Source organism: Lithobates pipiens, unplaced genomic scaffold (genome assembly GCF_037356315.1).
Source record: "Lithobates pipiens isolate NorthernLeopardFrog02 unplaced genomic scaffold, aLitPip1_a1.2 Scaffold_13, whole genome shotgun sequence".
Lineage (NCBI taxonomy): Eukaryota > Metazoa > Chordata > Amphibia > Anura > Ranidae > Lithobates > Lithobates pipiens.
In genome coordinates, this window is record NW_027507718.1 from 155,269,626 (window position 1) to 155,289,322 (window position 19,697).

The window sequence follows — 19,697 nt, forward strand, 5'->3', positions numbered from 1 at the left end:
ACACACAGACACGTGTTCTGGCATCCATTTAAAGCCTGGATGTTCCTCGTGGGGAGGGGATTGCATTTGGGGTTTGAGAGCGAGTCTCAAATGGACTCTGATTGGTATAGTGAGAGGGAGGTTTGGGAGGACTGTGTTCACCTATTTATGGTTCCAGCAAGCCACACATCACCTTATTGGACATTTAAACACATACACCATTCTACTTGTACACCTCCTCTTGACCACTGTTACCCAGCAAGGCTCCCCCTTTCATCACAGTAATTTTCTACTTCAACATACTATCATACACTTGTCTACAGTTTCCCAATGCAGATCTGGAGAACTATTGATATTCCTTCATAGTTTCAACCTTATGGTTTGACTTCATTTGTCCCGCCCTTTTGATTACTATTTCAACCTTGATTCAACGCCAAGGTCACTTTTCATAGGTCATCGGACCTGGGTATATATCATGCTTCTCTCCTGGAAAAAAGGTGTGGTAACTAGTACTTGTAATTATTGGTGGTTGTACACCTCCTTGTCTTATATTAGTAATTATGCAAACAGGATACCCTCTGTATCGTGAGCCGAATTCCGCTTGATTTTCTCCCTGGTTTAAAATAATCCTAGAGTTATATAGCAAAAACTAACCATTTCAACTAGGATTTTATATCTACAACATAATTAGACATTTCCCTTGGTCTTGTATATCACCCACGTTTGAAAATCACGTTTATACTAGTCATCTCATAGCTGGTCAAAAACGAACACATTATCCTACATTTTACAGACAGTATCTCACACAAGATTTGTCAGAGGAAAGGGGTGGAAAGGGGGATGCTGGAACCTGTCTCTCTATCTCTCCTATGCAGAGACACACAGACATGAAGGGAGGGGTGAGGAATCTGCAAAAATGAGCATGCTTTTCATCTCCGGATTTTACAAATCACCCATACTTGGCATTATCTTTCTACTTCAACTATCTCAAATAGGTTTCGTTCACATCTCTTTCCATTTCTTAAAAATTTAGATTTGCATTGCCTGGTCTAATTCTCTTTTGCTAGACCCATCAGCAATATGCGTTTAAAAAAAACCTGACAGGCTCATAACTATTTAAAATTCCATCATGTTGCATACTTTCAAAAATCCAATATTGTACACATGTAACCCCCTCATCCAACTCTGTAAATCTGCCATGGAAATTCACCACTTTCAGACCGGACCACTTTGCTGGCTTATGACCAGTACACTTTTTGAGATTCGGCGCTGCATCGCTTTAACTGACAATTGCGTGGTCGTGCAACATGGCGCCCAAACAAAATTTACGTCCTTTTTTTTCCCACAAATAGAGCTTTCTTTTGGTGGTATTGCGCTATAAACAAGAAAAAATGTACATTTTGAAATAAACGCATTATTTTTTACTTTTTGCTATAATAAATATCCCCCAAAAATATATTTAAAAAAAAAATGTTTTTCCTCGGTTTAGGTCGATACGTATTCTTCTACATATTTTTGGCATTTGCCATATTTTTGGTAAAAAAAAATCGCAATAAGCGTTTGATTGGCTTGCGCAAAATATATAGCGTTTACAAATTAGGGGATAGTTTTATTGCATTTTCATTAATATTTTTTTTTTACTAGTAATGGCAGCGATCAGCGATTTTTATTGTGACTGCGACATTATGGCAGACACATCGGACGTTTTTGACACATTTTTGGGACCATTGTCATTTATACAGCAATCAGTGCTATACAAATGCACTGATTCCTGTGTAAATGACACTGGCAGTGAAGGGGCTAACCAGGGGGTGGCAGTGTAGGGGTTAAAGCGGGATTCCACCCTAAAGTGGAACCTCCGCTGATCGGATCCCTCCCCCCCCTCCGGTGTCACAATTGACACCTTTCAGGGGGGAGGGGGGTGGAGATACCTGTCAAAGACAGGTATTTTCACCCACTTCCGGGCATAGACTCCCGTGGGAGTCTACGCCATTTCCTGCCCTGCCGCGCTGTCTGCTGGGACACACACGGGTCCCAGTGACAGCGCGGAGATTTCCTATGGCGCGGCTCGCGCATGCACAGTAGGGAACCGGGAAGTGAAGCCGATTCGCTTCACTTCCTGATTCCCTCACCTAGAATGGTGGCTGACAGCAGCCGAGGGCCGATCGATCGGCCTCGGCTGCCGGCATCGCTGGAACCCGGGACAGGTGAGTGTCCATTTATTAAAAGTCAGCAGCTGTAGTATTTATAGCTGCTGGCTTTAAATATTTTTTTTTTTTGGTGGAATCCCTCTTTAAGTGTGTCCTAGGGGCGTCTTGCTAACTGTGGTGGGCGTGGCTGTGTGTTATCACAGGGTGCAGAGATCAGCGTCACTTGTTGCTAGGCAGAACGGGGAGATGCTGTTTAATTCTACATCTCCCCGTTCTTCCTCCCCGTGAGACGATCGCGGGTATCCCCGTGGCGATAGAGTCTGCAGAACCTGCGATCGGGCTCACGGGGGTCCCGACCGGCGCGCACGAGATGGCAGGGCGGCAATTTCAAATGGATGTATCTGTACGCCGATTTGCTTGCCTGTGCCATTCTGCTGATGTACATCATCCTGCGCCGGTCGGGAAGGGATTAACACACACAGAGACACATTAATCATAAGCGCCTACTGGTATTGGATCTGATCTATTTTTAGTCCACCCTATAATGGTCTTGGTGTAATTTCTTAACCACTGTCTATAGCTATCATTTCTGTCAAAGGAATACTCTTGCCCACTTCTACCTCTCTCCCCTTGAGAGATCCATGAGAGTACCGTGCTCCAGAGTCCTCACTCTGAGTCTCTACTACAATTTGTGGGTCGTCACCTCCAAGCCAATAGACTTCAGATACCAATGACTACTTGCCATGGCAGGCAGAATAAGTATAAACAAAGGCTTCTTACCGTGGCCACTGGTTTTCCCACCATGGGTTTCGTGTCTCTCTGATTGGGAGTCCACTGAACTGGAGTCGAGTCACAGGCACCATTCTGTTAAATCAGTTTAGGGAGTCTTCAAACAAGACCAGATGAGATAGTAGATCCAAATCGAGAGAAGGTGCAATTTTATTTCATGCACTGCAGTGGAAAGGTACAACACACAGATATTCAGCTCTGCTGAGCCAAATGAAGAAAGAAGTATCTCTGTCTTACAAACATCAAGTTAAACAATTTATACTTATGAATATGCATAACATCTAGGTGTGTTTTAGGCTGTAATCTAGTTGTGACTGTATAATTGGTACAATCAGTGTCCATATCTTAATAACAAACAGTTAAATAGGTGTTAATGTCATGTGACCGATAGAAACTGAAACGAAACATGGACGCCGCCATGGCAGTTTTGGATAAATCTAGTTGGGTAAGAAAGTCCATTCTCAGAGCAGAAAGGGAGTAGACTTGCTTTTTATCTGGCGGTGAAGGTCATCATAGACTGACAACTTTGTGTCTAAAAAGAGACAAGCAAGTGCATTACAAATTCTTAAAGTGATAGTCTCTCTCTCTCACTCTCTCTCTCTATATATATATATATATATACTCAACATTATCAGACCCCTATAATTCTCCCCCCTATAACAGGGAGAATGCTTGAACAATGAAGCTTTATTGTAGGATCACTTTGTTGTAAGGTCTTTTCCATGATATCTAAAAATGTATTTCACACAACTCTTCAGTACATACACATTTCTCCATGTTAAAAAAAATAGCAAAACAAATATTTAGGGTAACATACACCGTGTTACTCAATATTTTTTTTGCAATTCTTTTTCTCTATTTATCGCTCCACAATCTGGAACTGGAGGAGCAGAGCACAAAGCGGTGACAGTTACCTCTCTGTGCTCAGAATGGACCCAAGAACTAAGTGATCAGCGGTCCTTGAACACTCGGTTTTCTGTGAAGAGCTGGCAGGGGGACAGCTGCAGCATTGTATCGATGCTGCAACCAGCTACTGTAGGTGAGTATGTAAGTTTGCTTTTTTTTTTTTGTTTTTTTTTTTATTTGCCACACTTTTCTTTTAGCCTGATGACAACATGCAAAAATTTCTAATTTCTCATGTCTTTATTGAACTCACCCATTAAACATTCACAGTGCTGGGAAAAAAAGTAAGTGAACCCCCAACTAATTCAACAAAACCTAATTGAAGACCCTAGTTTACCCACCTGGAGTCCAATTAATAAAATGAGTTTGGAGGTGTGGTTTAGATCTACTTTGATAAGACACATAGGCTCAGTTCACACTGCCACAACCTGCAACTTCCTGACAATTTGCTAGCAGCTTCAGTATGACTTGATACAAATTTGAAGTCCCTTTCAGGGAAAGCCTGGGTAATCTTCTTGTAATGTCATATCCAAATCACCTTAATATATATAAGGATCCAACTTGGAAGCAACTTCCATTAAAGTCTATGGACAAAAGTCAGATAGAGGTCAGCTTGAAGTGGTACAGGAAACCTTTCTAAAGTCGGAGCAACGTCAGTATTGCTAATTAAGACAGCTCTCATTGACTAACATGGGATTTTACATGTTGCGCGACTTGAGGTCTCATAAGTCCGATCCCAAGTCACGGTAGTGTGAACTGAGTCTTAAACAATTTAAGGTTGCTGTTCATAAGATGCATTAGCTGATGTGAACCATGCCTTCAAAAAGAAGCTCTCTGAAGACATAGGATCAAGAGTAGTTGATCTGCAGAAGACTAGAAAGGGATTCAAAGCAACCTCAAAGTGTTTAGGCATCCAATAGTCGACAGGCAAATAGCACTGTGCCTACTCTTATTAGAAGTGGGAGCCCAGCTAAGATGACTCCCAAAGCATGCTGCAGAATCCACAGTGAGGTAAAGAAGAATCCACGAGTAATGGCTAAAAGGCTTAAAAGACATCACTGCAACTGGCAAACATCCTTTTCCGTGAGTCTTTGAACAGGCAAGGTACCCTGTCCATGGCAGAACACCGGTTTTTATTTTTATTTTATCACTGATCACTGTATTGGTGTCACTGGTCCCCAAAAAGTGTCCCTTAGGGTCAGATTTGTCTGCCACAAAGTCGTAGTCCCGCTAAAAAATCACAGTTCGCCACCATTACCAGTAAAAACAATAGAAAAAAATTAGAAGTCCCTAAATCAATCCCCTATTTTGTAGGCGCTATAACTTGTGTGCGAACCAATCAATATATGCTTATTGGGATTTTTTTTTACCAAAAATATGTAGCAGAATGCATATTGGCCTAAATTGATGTAGATTTTTTTTTTCATGTATTATAGCAAAAAGTTAAATATATTGTTTTTTCCAAATTGTTGGTCTTTTTTTGTTTATAGCACAAAAATTAAAAACCGCAGAGGTGATGATCAAATACCACCAAAAGAAAGCTCTATTTGTGGGAAAGACATTTTATTGGGGTACAGTGCCGCACGACTGCGCAATTGTCAATTAAATTGATGCAGTGCCGTATCGCAAAAAATGGCCTAGTCAGGAAGTGGGTAAAACCCTCCCGGGCCTGAAGTGGTTAATACTGCTTTAAAGGGGTTGTAAAGTCAGAAGGTTTTTTATCTTAATGCATTCTATGCATTAAGATAAAAAGCCTTCTGTGTGCATCAGCCTCCCTAATACTTACCTGAGCCCCATCTCAATCCAACGATGTCCACGAATGCCTCGGTCATCTGGGACTGTCCCTTCGGATTGGCTGAGACAGCAGCAGTGCCATTGGCTCCCTGTGCTGTCACTCAAACTCAGTTAGCTAGTTATATGAGCTGAGACTTTACAATCACTTTAACAAAAATGTGTATAGAAATATGTAATTTAATGTTAATGTGTTGCACTATTTTTATTTTGTGGTGGCATTTGCAAGAGGTGAGGTCACTCCAAGAACAGGGAGAGATGAGATTTGTGTTATAATGAGAAATTACTCCATTGAACAACTGTCATTGCACCTGTGAATTGCAGATGTTCGGAAAGGGGATTACGTGCAGACAGACATTTTATTTTGGGGATAGAAACTAATTTGCAGGTCGTTCGCCAGAACCTGAAAGCCCTCTTTAATTGTAAAATTGTCTCCATTTTCCCAGCATCACCTGAAGAAACTTGAAGGTCGTAGGTTGGATTATGACTACAAAAAAAAGCGTCAGGGGAAAATACCAGATGAGGAGCTGCGACAAGCTTGGGAAAAGTTTGTTGAGTATAAAGATGTAGCAGAGACAAGCATGCTCAACCTCCTGGATACTGATGTATGTATTATGGTTAGCATAATAATTATTTATTTAGCATGATTATTATGGTTAGCATATGTATTATTTAATGTGAAAATCTGTCACGTTTAAAGTGCATGTAATCTATAACAAGGGACTTCTCTTATTTGCTCCGTTTTTGATCTGTTAAATATAACATGGAAAGCATTTGGTTATATCTGTTCGATAAGTACAAAAAAAAAAAAAAAAACCTTGAAGTTAGAAATCTAAAGCTATCCAATCTTGCGAACATTTCCCATGTTATCTCAGGGAAAGTAATTAGCCCTCCTAGTTTTTATCGTGGCACTAGAGAATGGTTGGCTTACATTAAATGTCTGTGAGTTATTTTTCCAGATCATGGTATAGCTAGTAGCAGTAATGGCTCTTACACACGATCCAAAAATCAGACGAAAAATACTGCTTTTTAAATGATCGTACGATAATCGGATAGTTAGTACAGAGATTTCGAAACCCAATCACGACAGTTCACCTGATGATATCCATTTGGACATGCACAAACATTTTTCTCGTATGATACCAGATCGGACGATTTTCGTTTAATCAGTACATTTGTCGTCCGAAGTACACTAAAACACATTACATCACTTCTGATTTTTTTTATTCTGTTGTGCAAGAATTTTCGTAACTTTAGTAACCTCTGCATTTTCGATATGCGATTAGCATGCTAAAAAACACAGATGATCTGTCCGATTTTTGGATCATGTGCACGGGCCATAAGTCACATTCCACTGGAGTTGCTCTTTAAGACCCCATTCACATTCAGGCAACTAGGAATTGCATGCAGAATCGGCAAGATTCTGCCCGCGATTCAAAATTGTGGCAAAGCACAGTGCTATTCCTATGGTACCCCGACGTAGTGCAACTTTGTGTGACAAAACTTGTGTAACAAATGTGCATAGGGTGACCTATTCAAGTGAATAAGCTGCCCTATGTGTGATACACAGAAACGTGTGAATTGCACTTTTAAGATTGTGTGTGGGAACCTATGTTCCTACAACGTGATATGTGCACGGGGCCTAATATTAAAGAAGTTTCACAGCTTATCTAAGCCACTTCTTCGTTTTTGTACATTTTTTGTGACATGACTGTAAGACACCAGGAGACTGTATGATCTTGCTCCCTGCTAGATGGATACCTTTTCTCTATTGCACTACTAGGTTGATACCCTTTGCAAAGAGAAGTTTGGATTTATCGCCAGCCTTTTTTTACAGTCCCAGTAATGGTGCTATGTATTCATATCTATGGATGAAGCTATTTGTTTATGTTTCACAGAATATTCGGCTCACTCTTGCTTTCTATAGTGGATGTGCATACCATATAGGCATAGTCCTTATTATAGTCTATTTTGACAACTAAGGCATTTAGTGTTACATCCTGATTCCTGGTCTAGGTTTTTATTCCCCCTCACTGGCACCCAGGGGAAATTGGTGACAGTCAACCTTGCCATACCCAACAATTGCTGTATATTTGATTGACGGCGGGTTAAACTGACACCAATTTCTTTTGGCATCCAGACGTTTTTGTGCTATTTGTGTTATATGTTGTTTTGTCCCCCCATACTTGTCTGTGGTTGTCTAGTACTAGCCCATGTGGACTAGTCGGTAATATATATATCGGGTCTAGTCTGCTATGTGGTTTTTATCACATTTTTTTTATACATGTTTTGTATATACCAATTAATAAACTTATTCATATTTTTGTGATAGTTGGAGATTTGTTATGTGGATTGTTTTTCAATAAGCCCCACTTTTTTCTGTCTCCACTTGTTTGAGACATCCCTTGTTTTCTATTACCTGTGATTAGTGTTTATGTTGGGAAGCACGGAGAGTAGTTTGGTCTAAGTAGGAAAACAGTAAAAATGGCACACCAATGATGTCAGATCATATCCAACTCTATTACTATAGGTCAGAGTAGCCTAGAAAACTGGACAGACATCACAAATTTCTTTAAATTAAATGGGTATTGTCCTGTACTTGCAGGGTCTCTAAAAGTACAAAACCGAAGGAAATGGCCATGTATTGCAGAGACATACACTTAAAGTGGTTGTAAATCCTCACATACAGTGCATCTGGAAAGTATTCACAGCGCTACACTTTTTCCACATTTTATGTTACAGCCTTATTCCAAAATGGATTCAATTCATAATTTTCTTAAAAATGCTACAAACAATACCCCTGAATGACAATGTAAAAGAAGTTTGTTTGAAATCGTAGCAAATTTATAAAACATAAAAATAAAAAAATCACATAAGAAAAAAGTACATAAGTATTACCAGCCTTTGCTCAATACTTTGTTGAAGCACCTTTGACACCAATTACAGCCGCAAGTCTTTTTGGGTGTGATGCTACAAGCTTGGCACACCTATTTTTGGGCAGGTTCTCCCTTGCAGGACCTCTCAAGCTCCTTCAGATTGAATGGAAGTCGTCGGTGCACAGCCATTTTCAGATCTCTCCAGAGATGTTCAATCGGGTTCAAGTCTGGGCTCTGGCAGGACCACTCATTCTGACTAGTCTCCCAGTACCTGCCCCTGACAACATCCCCACAGCATGATGTGGCCACCACCATGCTTTACTGTAGGGATGGTATTAGCCAGGTAATGATGGGTGCCTGTTTTTCTCAAGACATGGCGCTTGCCAAAGAGTTCAATCTTTTTTTTAATCAGAGAATATTGTTTCTCGTGGTCTGAGTCCTTTAGGTTCCTTTTGACAAACTCCGGATGGGCTGTCATGTGCCTTTTACCGAGGAGTAACTTCTGTCTTGCCACTCTACCATACAGGCCTGAATGGTGGAGTGCCGCAGAGCTGGTTGTTCTTCTGGAAGGTTCTCCTCTCTCCACAGTGAAACGCTGGAGCTCTGTCATAGTGACCAGCGGGTTCTTGGTCACCTCCCTGACTATGGCCCTTTTCCCCCGATCGCTCAGTTTGGCCAGGTGGCCTGTTCTAGGGAGAGTCCTGGTGGTCCCAAAATTCTTCCATTTATGGATGATGGAGGCCACTGTGCTTATTGGAATGTTCAATGCTGCAGACATTTTCCTGTACCCTTCCCCAGATCTATGCCTCGATACAGTCCTGTCTGTACTGTTACCTGTGGGACCTTATAAAGACAGGTGTGCGCCTTTCCAAATCCTATCCAATCAACTGAATTTATCACCGGTGGACTCAAATCAAGTTGCAGAAACATCTCAAGGATAATCAATGGAAACAAGATGCACCTGAGCTCAATTTAGAGTGTCATGGCAAAGGCTGTGAATTCTTATGTACATGTTTTAATTTTTTTTTTTTTTAATAAATTTGCAAAGATTTAAAACTATCTTCTTTCATGTTGTCATTATGGGGTAATGTCTGTAGAATTTTGAATAAAATAATGAATTACAATTTTAGAATAAGGCTGTGCCATAACAAAATGTGGAAAAAGTAATTCGCTGGGAAAACTTTCCGGATACACTGTATACCGAGTGAAATTAACATCCTCAGATGATACACAGAGATTAAACAAAGCCTCCTACATAGGTTTTACTTGTTTATCTGCAGTCTTCTGCTCTCTACACCCCCCTCATGTAAAAATATTCCTTCATCTGTCAGAAGCACAGAGCAGAGGGTGGAGAGACTGCAGTTACAGTGTGTGAGAGAGCGGATTAAAGGAAAATAACACCCCCTCCACACAGCAGAAGAACTGTGTTGTGAAATGACGAGCTCCATTCTGAGCACTTACTCCCCCTTCTTCCCCAACACAAATGTATCTCATGCTTCAGGGGGGAAACTCCAGGTGACTCATGCTGATAACAGAGGAACAAAGCACCAGAGAGACACCACACTTAGAGCTTTGGAGAAAGATGAGTAAACACTACATATAAATGTGCTTAGTTCAAATTCCATGACTGAGGTTTACACCAACTTTAACAGTAGCTTTTTGTTACGTGCGAGCTTGTTGGTTTTGTTTATCTTTTTGTGTGTTTTTTTTTCCAGTAATGTTCAAAGATTACAAAAGTAGACAGAGATTACAAGTGCCATTACACATACTGCAGCATCACATAACATCTACTTTTTGTAACAATAAAAAAAGTTTACAAATAGAATGATAATGGCATTCCTAGTGTATACAATGAGAAGCAAAAGATCCAGGCTATCATCATGTCTGAAAAATGCTAATTGAAATTATTGGTCCAACGTTTTGCCTGCCTGATCAACCACAGCATATTAGGAAGGACTCATTACCCATCTACAATAAACAGACTTATCATCATGGTAGCGTAAGAAGATATATTACTCAGGGCAGCCATGCGCAAACTCCAAGTAGCTCAGCAACTCTGAGCCCCTCTGGCCACAGGCCGCATACCCTACAAACCTCAATCTTCTGCATACTCATGCTTCCAAAGGAGTCTTCCCAAAGTGTTGAGAAAAAAAAAAAACTTAGAGGAGAAAAGAAGAAAACAAAGTTGGGGAAAAGAAAGTAGTGCACAGGGGCATATAGCCCCCCCCCCCCCCCCTCCGATCCAAAGCTGTTGCTAAGGTTTTGTTTTTATAGCAAAATCTTTATCATAACCATACAATGCTGGACAAGTGGTCCATGCCCTCATGATTTTATTGATCTTCGCATCCAAAGTACAGTAAGTGCTAGCCATCTTTTGGCTTGTCGTAACTGATTTGGCACCTTTCGGGGGGGGGGGGGGGCGGATACCTGAGAGACCAGGCTGCGGTGCATTATGTCAGCAGCTCAGCTCCCCCCCTCCTTCCCTCCCCGCCAGACCAGTAGGAGAGCACTGCGGTGCCTCATGCATGCAGAGTAGGGACCCGGCGTGAAGCCCATAATTCTTCACTACCAGGTTCCCTTTCCAGCAATAGCGGCGGCAGCACCCGACAGCTGATGGAAATATCAGCTGCGGTGCTGACATCGCTGGACTCTAGGATAGGTAAGTGTCCTATTAAAATTCAGCAGCTGCCGTATGTGTAGCTGCTGGCTTTTAATTTTTGCAGGAGTGGGCAGACCCCCGCTTTAAGGAAAAGCTCACTGCCCTTGTACTCCCAGTTTCAGATGCAGCTGTTTTTCTATTCACATCTGCATATGGGTTCTGAGACTGAGTCTGATCCTTCATGGTGGTTGCCTTTTCGCAGGTTTCATACCTGGACTCTTCAGCAGGAGACGTTGTCCAAGTGGTACTGGTGCTTTCACTCCCTGGACAAGGAGAATCTGTCTCAACCATAGGCCATGTTATCCTTTAGTGGCTCTGGTCAGTGGCCACCGGACATTGGGCAAATCCATTCTGCCCTGCCACAGATTCCAACTTTGGACACAGGCCTCTATGGTTAGAGAGGCAACTTTGGCAATCTTTAACTGCAAGATCATTTTATCCCCAGAGGAAACCAGAATGGCCACCAACCTGCTTGAAATGCATGTCATTAGAATGTCTCTGCTATACTGGACCTCTCACTTGGAGGTGAGAAAATGCCTTGATGGTGCCATACATGAATCACCATGGCAGCCCGAGAATTGGAACTCATCTTTAAGTGGGTGAACAGTTGGCGGACATTCTGGGGATGAACAGATGGCAAGCCTGTTTTCTAAATTGTCAATACATAGTTACATATTTCAAAAAAGCTGAATAAAGACACTGGTCCAGTTTGTGTGTGTTAGCTTGTGTGTGTGTATGTGTTCATGTCACTACCATTTTACACATCCCTGCACATTGTGTTTGTTCAATACATCCTGATGTTCCACATCCATACTACTGTAACATAAAAGAACCCCTTATGCAGTTTAAGATTTAACCACTTCTTGTCCATGGCTGCATGTGACCACGTCTCCTTTAAAGACCATAGAGTAAATCGTTTTTCCCAATGCTAGAGTCACAATTTAAAAATTAGTATATTGCAATAATAACCCTTCTTAAGTGCTTTTTCTTCCGGTAGAACAAGTTTTTTTGTTTTTGCAGTCTTTCCCAATAACCAGCCCTTCTCTGGATTCTTTCCAGTGGTAGAATTATATTTTTATCTCAAATTAATACCCTGTTTAATGCATGCTAATCTGCTAGCCTTGCTTGCTGCAGCTTGGCATTGCATGCTATTGCTGAGTGTGTGATCTTCTGGGACCCTCAGATCAATTTCCATCCTCAATTCCCCCAGAAGTTTACCCCCTAATTGCCCCAGAGGTTCTCCGCTCTACCTAGACTCAGTTCAGTGATCCCTTTACCAAGAAATTATCTAACAGATCTGTCACCACTGGGAAACACAAAACATGGACCTGATAGCATCCCATCTCAGCTGCAAGGTGGAAAATTTAATTTCCAAGGCCATTTCAAGGACCTGCCAGCATATGCAGTTGTCTTGTCACCAGTGAGAAATTCTGCCTTGCATCCTTCAAGAGGGTATGTCTAATTACATCATGACCTGGATCTTCTGGTCAAAGATGTTCTGTGGCAAATCCCTTGCTGGGTGGACTTTTTGCCTCAAGGCCTGGTACTAGACTCTGCTTCTCAGTCACTGGCTTTAACGGCACAACTGTCAATGTGAAAGGGGTCTTGCATGGAAAATGCCAGGTCGGTAATTGTCTCCATCCTTCTGGGATTTTCTAGCTTCCAGACATCTAAGATGCCTGTTCCCATTTTTCTGCAACACCAACGCTATCTGCGTATTATTGGTTTGTCTCCAATCTCTTGTGGTTTCATCAAGGTGCTGTCGATGATTTTGGTGAAGATCCTCAGTCTGAGGAAGTCATTACTGGACCCATCTCACAGATAGGGTATTTAGGCTTGTCTTTGGACTTGTTCCTATCCAGGATCTTCTTATCCCAATACAAACTTCAGTCTTGTTGCTCCCATGACTAAACTCTCCAGGCTCGGTTCTTGCCTGCATGAGTGTTTTGGGTATCATGGTACTTCTTTCGAGGCTGTAGCACACATCCAATTTCACTCCAGACCATTGCAACTCACATTCTGGCAAAGTGGTACAAATAGATTTGGTTGTTGGACCGTTTGGTGTGTCTGCACAACCAGACTCTCCTTAGCGTGATGGATTTACAAACCACCACTGGAGTTAGTAAAGACTTTCCCACTTCAATCATGAGGATGCCAGCCTGTCAGTCCTGGGCACTCTCTTGGTGCAGGGAACATGGTTGTTGAATAAAGCTGGTCTTCCCATCTACATTCTAAAATTCAAGTTGATTCAGTTGTCCCTTTAATACTTATCTCCTCTTCACCCAGTGTCCACTAAGTAAATGCCACAGCGGTGGCCTACATCAAAGAGGCACCAGGAGTCCCACTGCTCAAAAAGACATGGAGTTTATCCTCTCTTGAAAAGAAATTCATCATCTGGCCCATTCCAGGCTTGGAACACTGCCAGGTTGACCCTCCCATTGTTTGGATCTGGAGGTCTTTCACTCCCTCTGTCCCAGGTTTGGGAAGCTGGATTTTGATCTTCTGACATTATGACAAACTGGTTGGGTTTCTTGTCAGGTCCAGGGACCCCCAATTCTTCAGACCTTTGCACTGCAAATTCTGTTGGCTTCATAGGATCATTTCAGTATGATATGTAATGTTGGGAGAGTAAGCCTCAGAGAGTTATAATTTTCAAAAGGGGTAAAATAAAATTATAATAACGTACCATCACCCTAGTGAATTGTAAATTGGAAGATAGAGTTCCCTAAACTAGTCTCCACTATGAAAATAAGGACTATCTTGGTACCAATAAGACAATATACCATATTTATCGACATATAACGCACACTTTTTTCCCCTTAAAATCAGGGGAAAAATGTGGGTGCGTGTTATACACCGAACCGCTGCCTTGGAGGGGAAGGAGGGACGAGCGCCGCCGAAATAGCAGAGCCAAGTGTACTATGTACTCGGCTAGACTCTGCTCCGCTCACAGTGAAGCCCAGTCCCACCTCCTAGAATTTACGTCCTGCTATTGGACCAGTGTTGTCCATCATAGGAGCCCGGCCAAGGAGCAAGACTGGGCAGGACTGCGAGAGTACACAGGACATCCGGCTCTGTCTATTTTGGGTGCAACATTTAAAAATGATGAGTAGACAAGTTTTTTGGTGGGATTTTAAGGGTGCCAAGCAAAAAAGTTACAATACTCCAAAAGATAAAAATAAAAAAATTTATTACATGAAAGACGAGTTCAAAATATTGGCTGTACATTTAATATGCAGATACAATTTACACATCTAAACAGTGGATGGAAGAAGTGGTCACTCAACAGTGACTTATCCTGACATGTTTCGCCTTTTACAGCTGCCTCAGGGGATGTTTTTGATCAGTTAGATGTGATACTGCATAAAACAAAGTACAGTTAGAAACAGTACAAACTTATAATACAAAGCACAATATCATAAATCTACTGTTGGTCGCAGCACTTAATATTCAACAGCCACAACACAGGATAGTCTTTTTACCTGTGACCTGATGTACACCAAATGGAGAACGGACACTGGGTGGCATAAATAGTAAGCTAACCAAAAGATCCCAGAACAGGGTTAAATAGCCAATACCTGTCCAGGGAGATATTTTAAATATAATGAGCAAATTAAGTGGGGAAGTGAAATGAGGAGGGAGGGTGGAGGGAAGGAACATATAGAGAAGGGAAGAAGATCGGGGGGTATAAAGGGATGGGAATGAGGAAGGAAAAGGTGGGAATGAGGGAAGTGGGGGAGGAGGGGGGGAGGGGAACAAGGGGAAAATCAAGGAAGCAGGGGAGGGGAAAATCAAGGAAAAGGGTAGGGGGGGGGGGAAGAGGGGAAGAAAGAGAAGGGAGGGAGAAGAAAGGTTGAGTGGGGAAAGGCAATTGGGGGGATGGGTGAAGGTGCATGAATGTAAAACAAGTGCAAGGTGTAAGACAAAGATAGGGGAGTAATGTAGTGTTGGGTAAGTAGATGGTGTAACTTGGCATGGCATACTTACATTTAACCAAGCTAGGTTCATAGAGGGGCCAAGGGTGCCTGAATTTGCAGAATGTTATCTGTTTAAAAAGCAGTTTAGGCAATGAATATCTATCCCAAACTAAGAGATAGTGAAAAGGGGATCAAAAATAAATACAGTGCATGCTGCATTAATCTAAAACAAAGGATTTAAAATGATCAGAGGGGTCCTCTATGATGTAATTCATACAATTGTATACAAGATCATCTTGTATATAACAGACCAAATTTCCTGTATACAGATCGTCTGTCCCCACTTCTCTTTAAAAGAGGGAAGTTGGGAACACAGATGGCAACAGGTGAAGTAATGAACCAGACAGAAGGTACATAGTGGTCGGAGCAGGATTGACAAAGGCAGCAGCTTTGTAAAGGTTCAGAAATGGGATGAAAGAAAGCGTTTTTTTTATGTATTTGTTATGTATTTTACCTCATGAAAGGAGATGTCTCAGCATGGCAGCCCTTTCAGTGTCTGACAGTGTGAAGTGGTAAATAGGGTGTATTTATATGTGCGCACACCGTGCACGTGAGATTCAGCATCACGTGATGCGTAAGTATAAGTGGAGCGGCATGAACGCTCAGCATCAGGGAATCGACCACTCAGTTGGAAACTACGATTCCCATAAGATCCCGTGGCCTGGAGGCGGAGATGGAGGAGATGAAAGAGGAGCTGACGTGCCCCAATCAGTGTGTGCACATCTACCCTCCCTCCGTTCAGGAGGCTGTGGGTGGTATTAGAAGTGAGAAAAAAAATTGTTTATTTAAAACAAATTTCGGCTAGTAATCCCGCTGGGCACTAATATGAGGGGCAGCAAACGTATGTATGCCACACTTGTGTCTGTGGTTGGAGTTGAAATTAAATATGAGAACAAAATACATCAGGGCACAGGGGGACCACAGTTGGCTATTAAGGAGAGGCAATTGGATAATGTTGCGGCGAACAACAACCACTGCAATACATAATATAGAGTAATTCCAAGGAAGCTAATTTATATAATAATATAATAAAGTTTACAAGTATATGAATATAGATGATACATTTAGATATAAACAATGAATAAGTAGTACACTAAAGTACGCACTGTTAAATAAGTATAGGATTGTAAATTGATATATAGAGATTGATGGGAAAAAAGAAAGCAAGTAACAGTACAGAGGGGAAAGGGGGAAAAAAGGTGGAAGGGGCAGGGATCAGGATAGAAAGAAGGGGAGGAGGGAAATGGAGAGGGGAGGGGGAAAAGGTGGATATGGGGTAGGGGAAAGATAGATGATGGCAGAGAGGGTTAGGGCTGAGTAAGTAGGCCGTTAAAAGAAGCATTGGACAGCTTGGTTACAGGAAAGGTTTGAAACTAACAGTCTCGTTCAGGCTAGGGTATACCATGGCCTTGAGGCCATGTATCCATCTGGTCCCAAGCTCTAGTAGGGCATGGGCCACACTACTATTCAGAGGTAGATGGTCAAGGGCGGAAAATAAGATCATTTGGGGGTCAAAGTTGTGGTACAAACCCACATCTGTGTTCACAGCTGTTTCCATCTTTCTTTTGGCAATGGGGATACTTTTGAAAAATTGACGTTTTGTTTTACCGATGTAGTAATGACCACATCGGCATTGCATAATGTAGACCACTTCGGGGGTTTGACAGGTCACCTTGTGTCCAATAGAGTGGGTTTGTCCATTGAGGAGAGATATGTCACTGCTGTTGATAATGAAATGACATACATCACATCCACCACATGCAAAGGCCCCTGTTTTGTTTTCTAGACTGGGGTGGGCACTATGTTATGGTGACTGTGCAATATGCAGTCTTTTATAGACTTTGCTCTCTTGTAGGTGATTACGGGGTATGGTTTGATATTTTTGTTCCCAAGATCTGCTGAAAGCAATGGCCAAATTTTTTTAAGGATTTCACAAATTTGTTTATGTTGCTTACAATACGGAGTAATAATCATCAATTTTGGGTAAGGCTGCAGATGGACACTTGGGCAAGGTTACAGATGGACACTGATAAGGCTGCATTGATGGGCATTTAAAATGTACGTTTTTTTTTTCCCTTAAACTCCCCTCCTAAAAGTTTTTTCCTTAAACTTCCCTCCTAAAGTTGGGGTGGGCATTTTACATCGGCGCATGTTATACGTAGATAAATACTGTGCATATTAAAGATGAAAATCTTATTTTATTTTACATATTTAAAAAAATGCATGATTTACAATAATCAATACAGAACAATATAAAATCAAGAAATGTTGGTACAGTTATGTAGATACTTAATATGCTCCAAGGTTGAAGTCAAAAGTATGGAAGGTCCTCGCGAAACATGTGGTCGTCTACATTTTTCGCCATCAATGACAGCTTCATCAGGAGGATAAATCTAAATTAGAAGTAACAAATTATATAATGTAAACACAATTTACAAAAAACATAGTTGTACATAGGTGTTGTGAGACCACACGCATATAACTATTAGGTGTGCAATATTTTATGAAGGGAAAGGGCAAAAAGAATGGGTCACTTACACTCTGACTCCTTAATGATCCAGAGAAAAGGAAAGTTGGTTGAAAAATATCACCAGATGCCACAATGTATCAGCGCGATAGCTGAACCATTTATCTGCATCTACAGATATAAATATACAAGGGTAAGTAAGGATGGGCTACAGCAATGTACAGCTGTCCTAGTATGTGGTAACATAAAGAATAATGGAGGCCATGCACCAAAATAAAAGTTTATCTGAGATATTGATAGAGCATCCCCCCTTGGAGCGGGCATCCAGTGTGCTTACAAGCAGGCTGCAGCCTGCTTATATGCTCCCCAACCCGATTAACGTAAACACGCCGCCGGAGAGCAGTGTATGATGTTGTCGGGTCTGGCTCCCCACACTGCGTGACGATTCGTGTACACGACCAAAGGGTGGAGATGGCCCAAGATGTGGTCGGCGCAAGTGCAGGGCGGTCCCCAACCTGACATAGAAAGGCACGCCCCCACCAGGGGAGTCACATATCCTCCGGGGAAAACAAGATATGGCTGGCCATGCACTCTGAGCATAGAACAGCCCAGGAAAGAGGATGTCTTGGGCTATCTCCACACCTTGACCATGCCCGGTGCGCACATGCACAGTGTGGGGAGCCAGACCCGATAACGTCACACGCTGCCCTCCGGTGGAGTGTTTAGGTTAATCGGATTGGAGAGCAGGCTGCAGCCTGCTTGTAAGCACAGTGGATGCCCGTTCCAAGGGGGGATACTCTGTCTTTCAATATCCCGGGTATGCTTTTATTTTGACGCATGGCCTCCACTTTTCTTATGTTACCACATACTAGGACAGCAGTATATTACTGCTGCCTATCCTTACTTAACCTTGTGTATTTATATCTGTAGATCCGAATTTATGGTTCAACTATTGCACTGATGCATTGTTGTATCTGGTGATTTTTGGATCATTAAGGGGTCATACGTACACTTCTTCCCTTTTTTCCTACCTTCCTTTCCCCTTTATTTCCTCCCCATTTTCCTCTTCTCCCCCCCCCTTCCTCCCTTTCCCTTCCCTTCTCCGTGTCGCCTCCCTTCCTTCTCCTTTTTTTTTCGACCCTCCATTTTCCTTCCCTCTCATTTGCCCCTTCATTTTCCCTCTCCCTCTCCTTCCCTCCCCTATTCTTCCGTTTCCGCCCTCCAACTCTATCCCTCTTTGCCTCCCCACCCTTCCCTCCTCTTCTTTCTTCTTTTTACCCTTTTCGGTTTATTAGCTATCTAGCAATATATCTATTTTTTTATATACCGTATATACTCGAGTATAAGCCGAGATTTTCAGCCTCTTTTTTGAGGCTGAAAGTGCCCCCTCGGCTTATACTCGAGTCACCGCTGTCTGACTGCTCGATCAGCGTATCGAGCAGACAGACAGCGGACATTCTAAAATTCAAAAGCCGCGCCTCCGCCTCCGCCTTCGCCTGTGATAGGCGGAACACTGAATTTCCCAGCAGTCAGTGTTCCGCCTATCACGGACATCCGCTCATCCTCGTACTACGGACGAGGATGAGACGATGTCCGTGATAGGCGGAACACAGGCTGCTGGGAAATTCAGTGTTCCGCCTATCACAGGCAAAGGCGGAGGCGCGGCTTTTGAATTTTAGAATGGCCGCCGAGAAGAGCGGCGATCCTGGAAGGACGGAGGAGGCTCGGGACGGCGGCTCGGGACGGCGGCTCGGGACGGCGGCTCGGGACGGCGGCTCGGGACGGAGGCTCGGGACGGAGGCTCGGGACACAGGCTCGGGACACAGGCTCGGGACACAGGTAGGCTGGACACACACACAAGGCTGCACGGACACACACACACAGGGATGGATGGATGGACACACACACACAGGGATGGATGGATGGATGGACACACACACAGGGATGGATGGATGGATGGACACACACACAGGGATGGATGGATGGATGGACACACACACAGGGATGGATGGATGGATGGATGGACACACACACAGGGATGGATGGATGGACACACACACAGGGATGGATGGATGGACGGACACACACACAGGGATGGACGGACAC

General features: G+C 42.7%; 1 protein-coding gene across 3 annotated transcripts in view; it reads left to right on the top strand.

The window, feature by feature from the left end:
* The window catches only part of SH3GL1 (SH3 domain containing GRB2 like 1, endophilin A2), a 565,510-nt gene that overhangs the window by 337,069 nt on the left and 208,744 nt on the right, over positions 1 to 19,697 (top strand). For 2 of the 3 annotated variants that reach the window (XM_077475737.1, XM_077475739.1), the window contains exon 6: positions 6,059 to 6,217. The exons of the other annotated variant lie outside the window; for it this stretch is intronic. In XM_077475737.1, the coding sequence (XP_077331863.1) occupies positions 6,059 to 6,217 (159 nt within the window). The remainder of the gene's footprint in view (positions 1 to 6,058; positions 6,218 to 19,697) is intronic. 3 annotated transcript variants of the gene reach the window in all.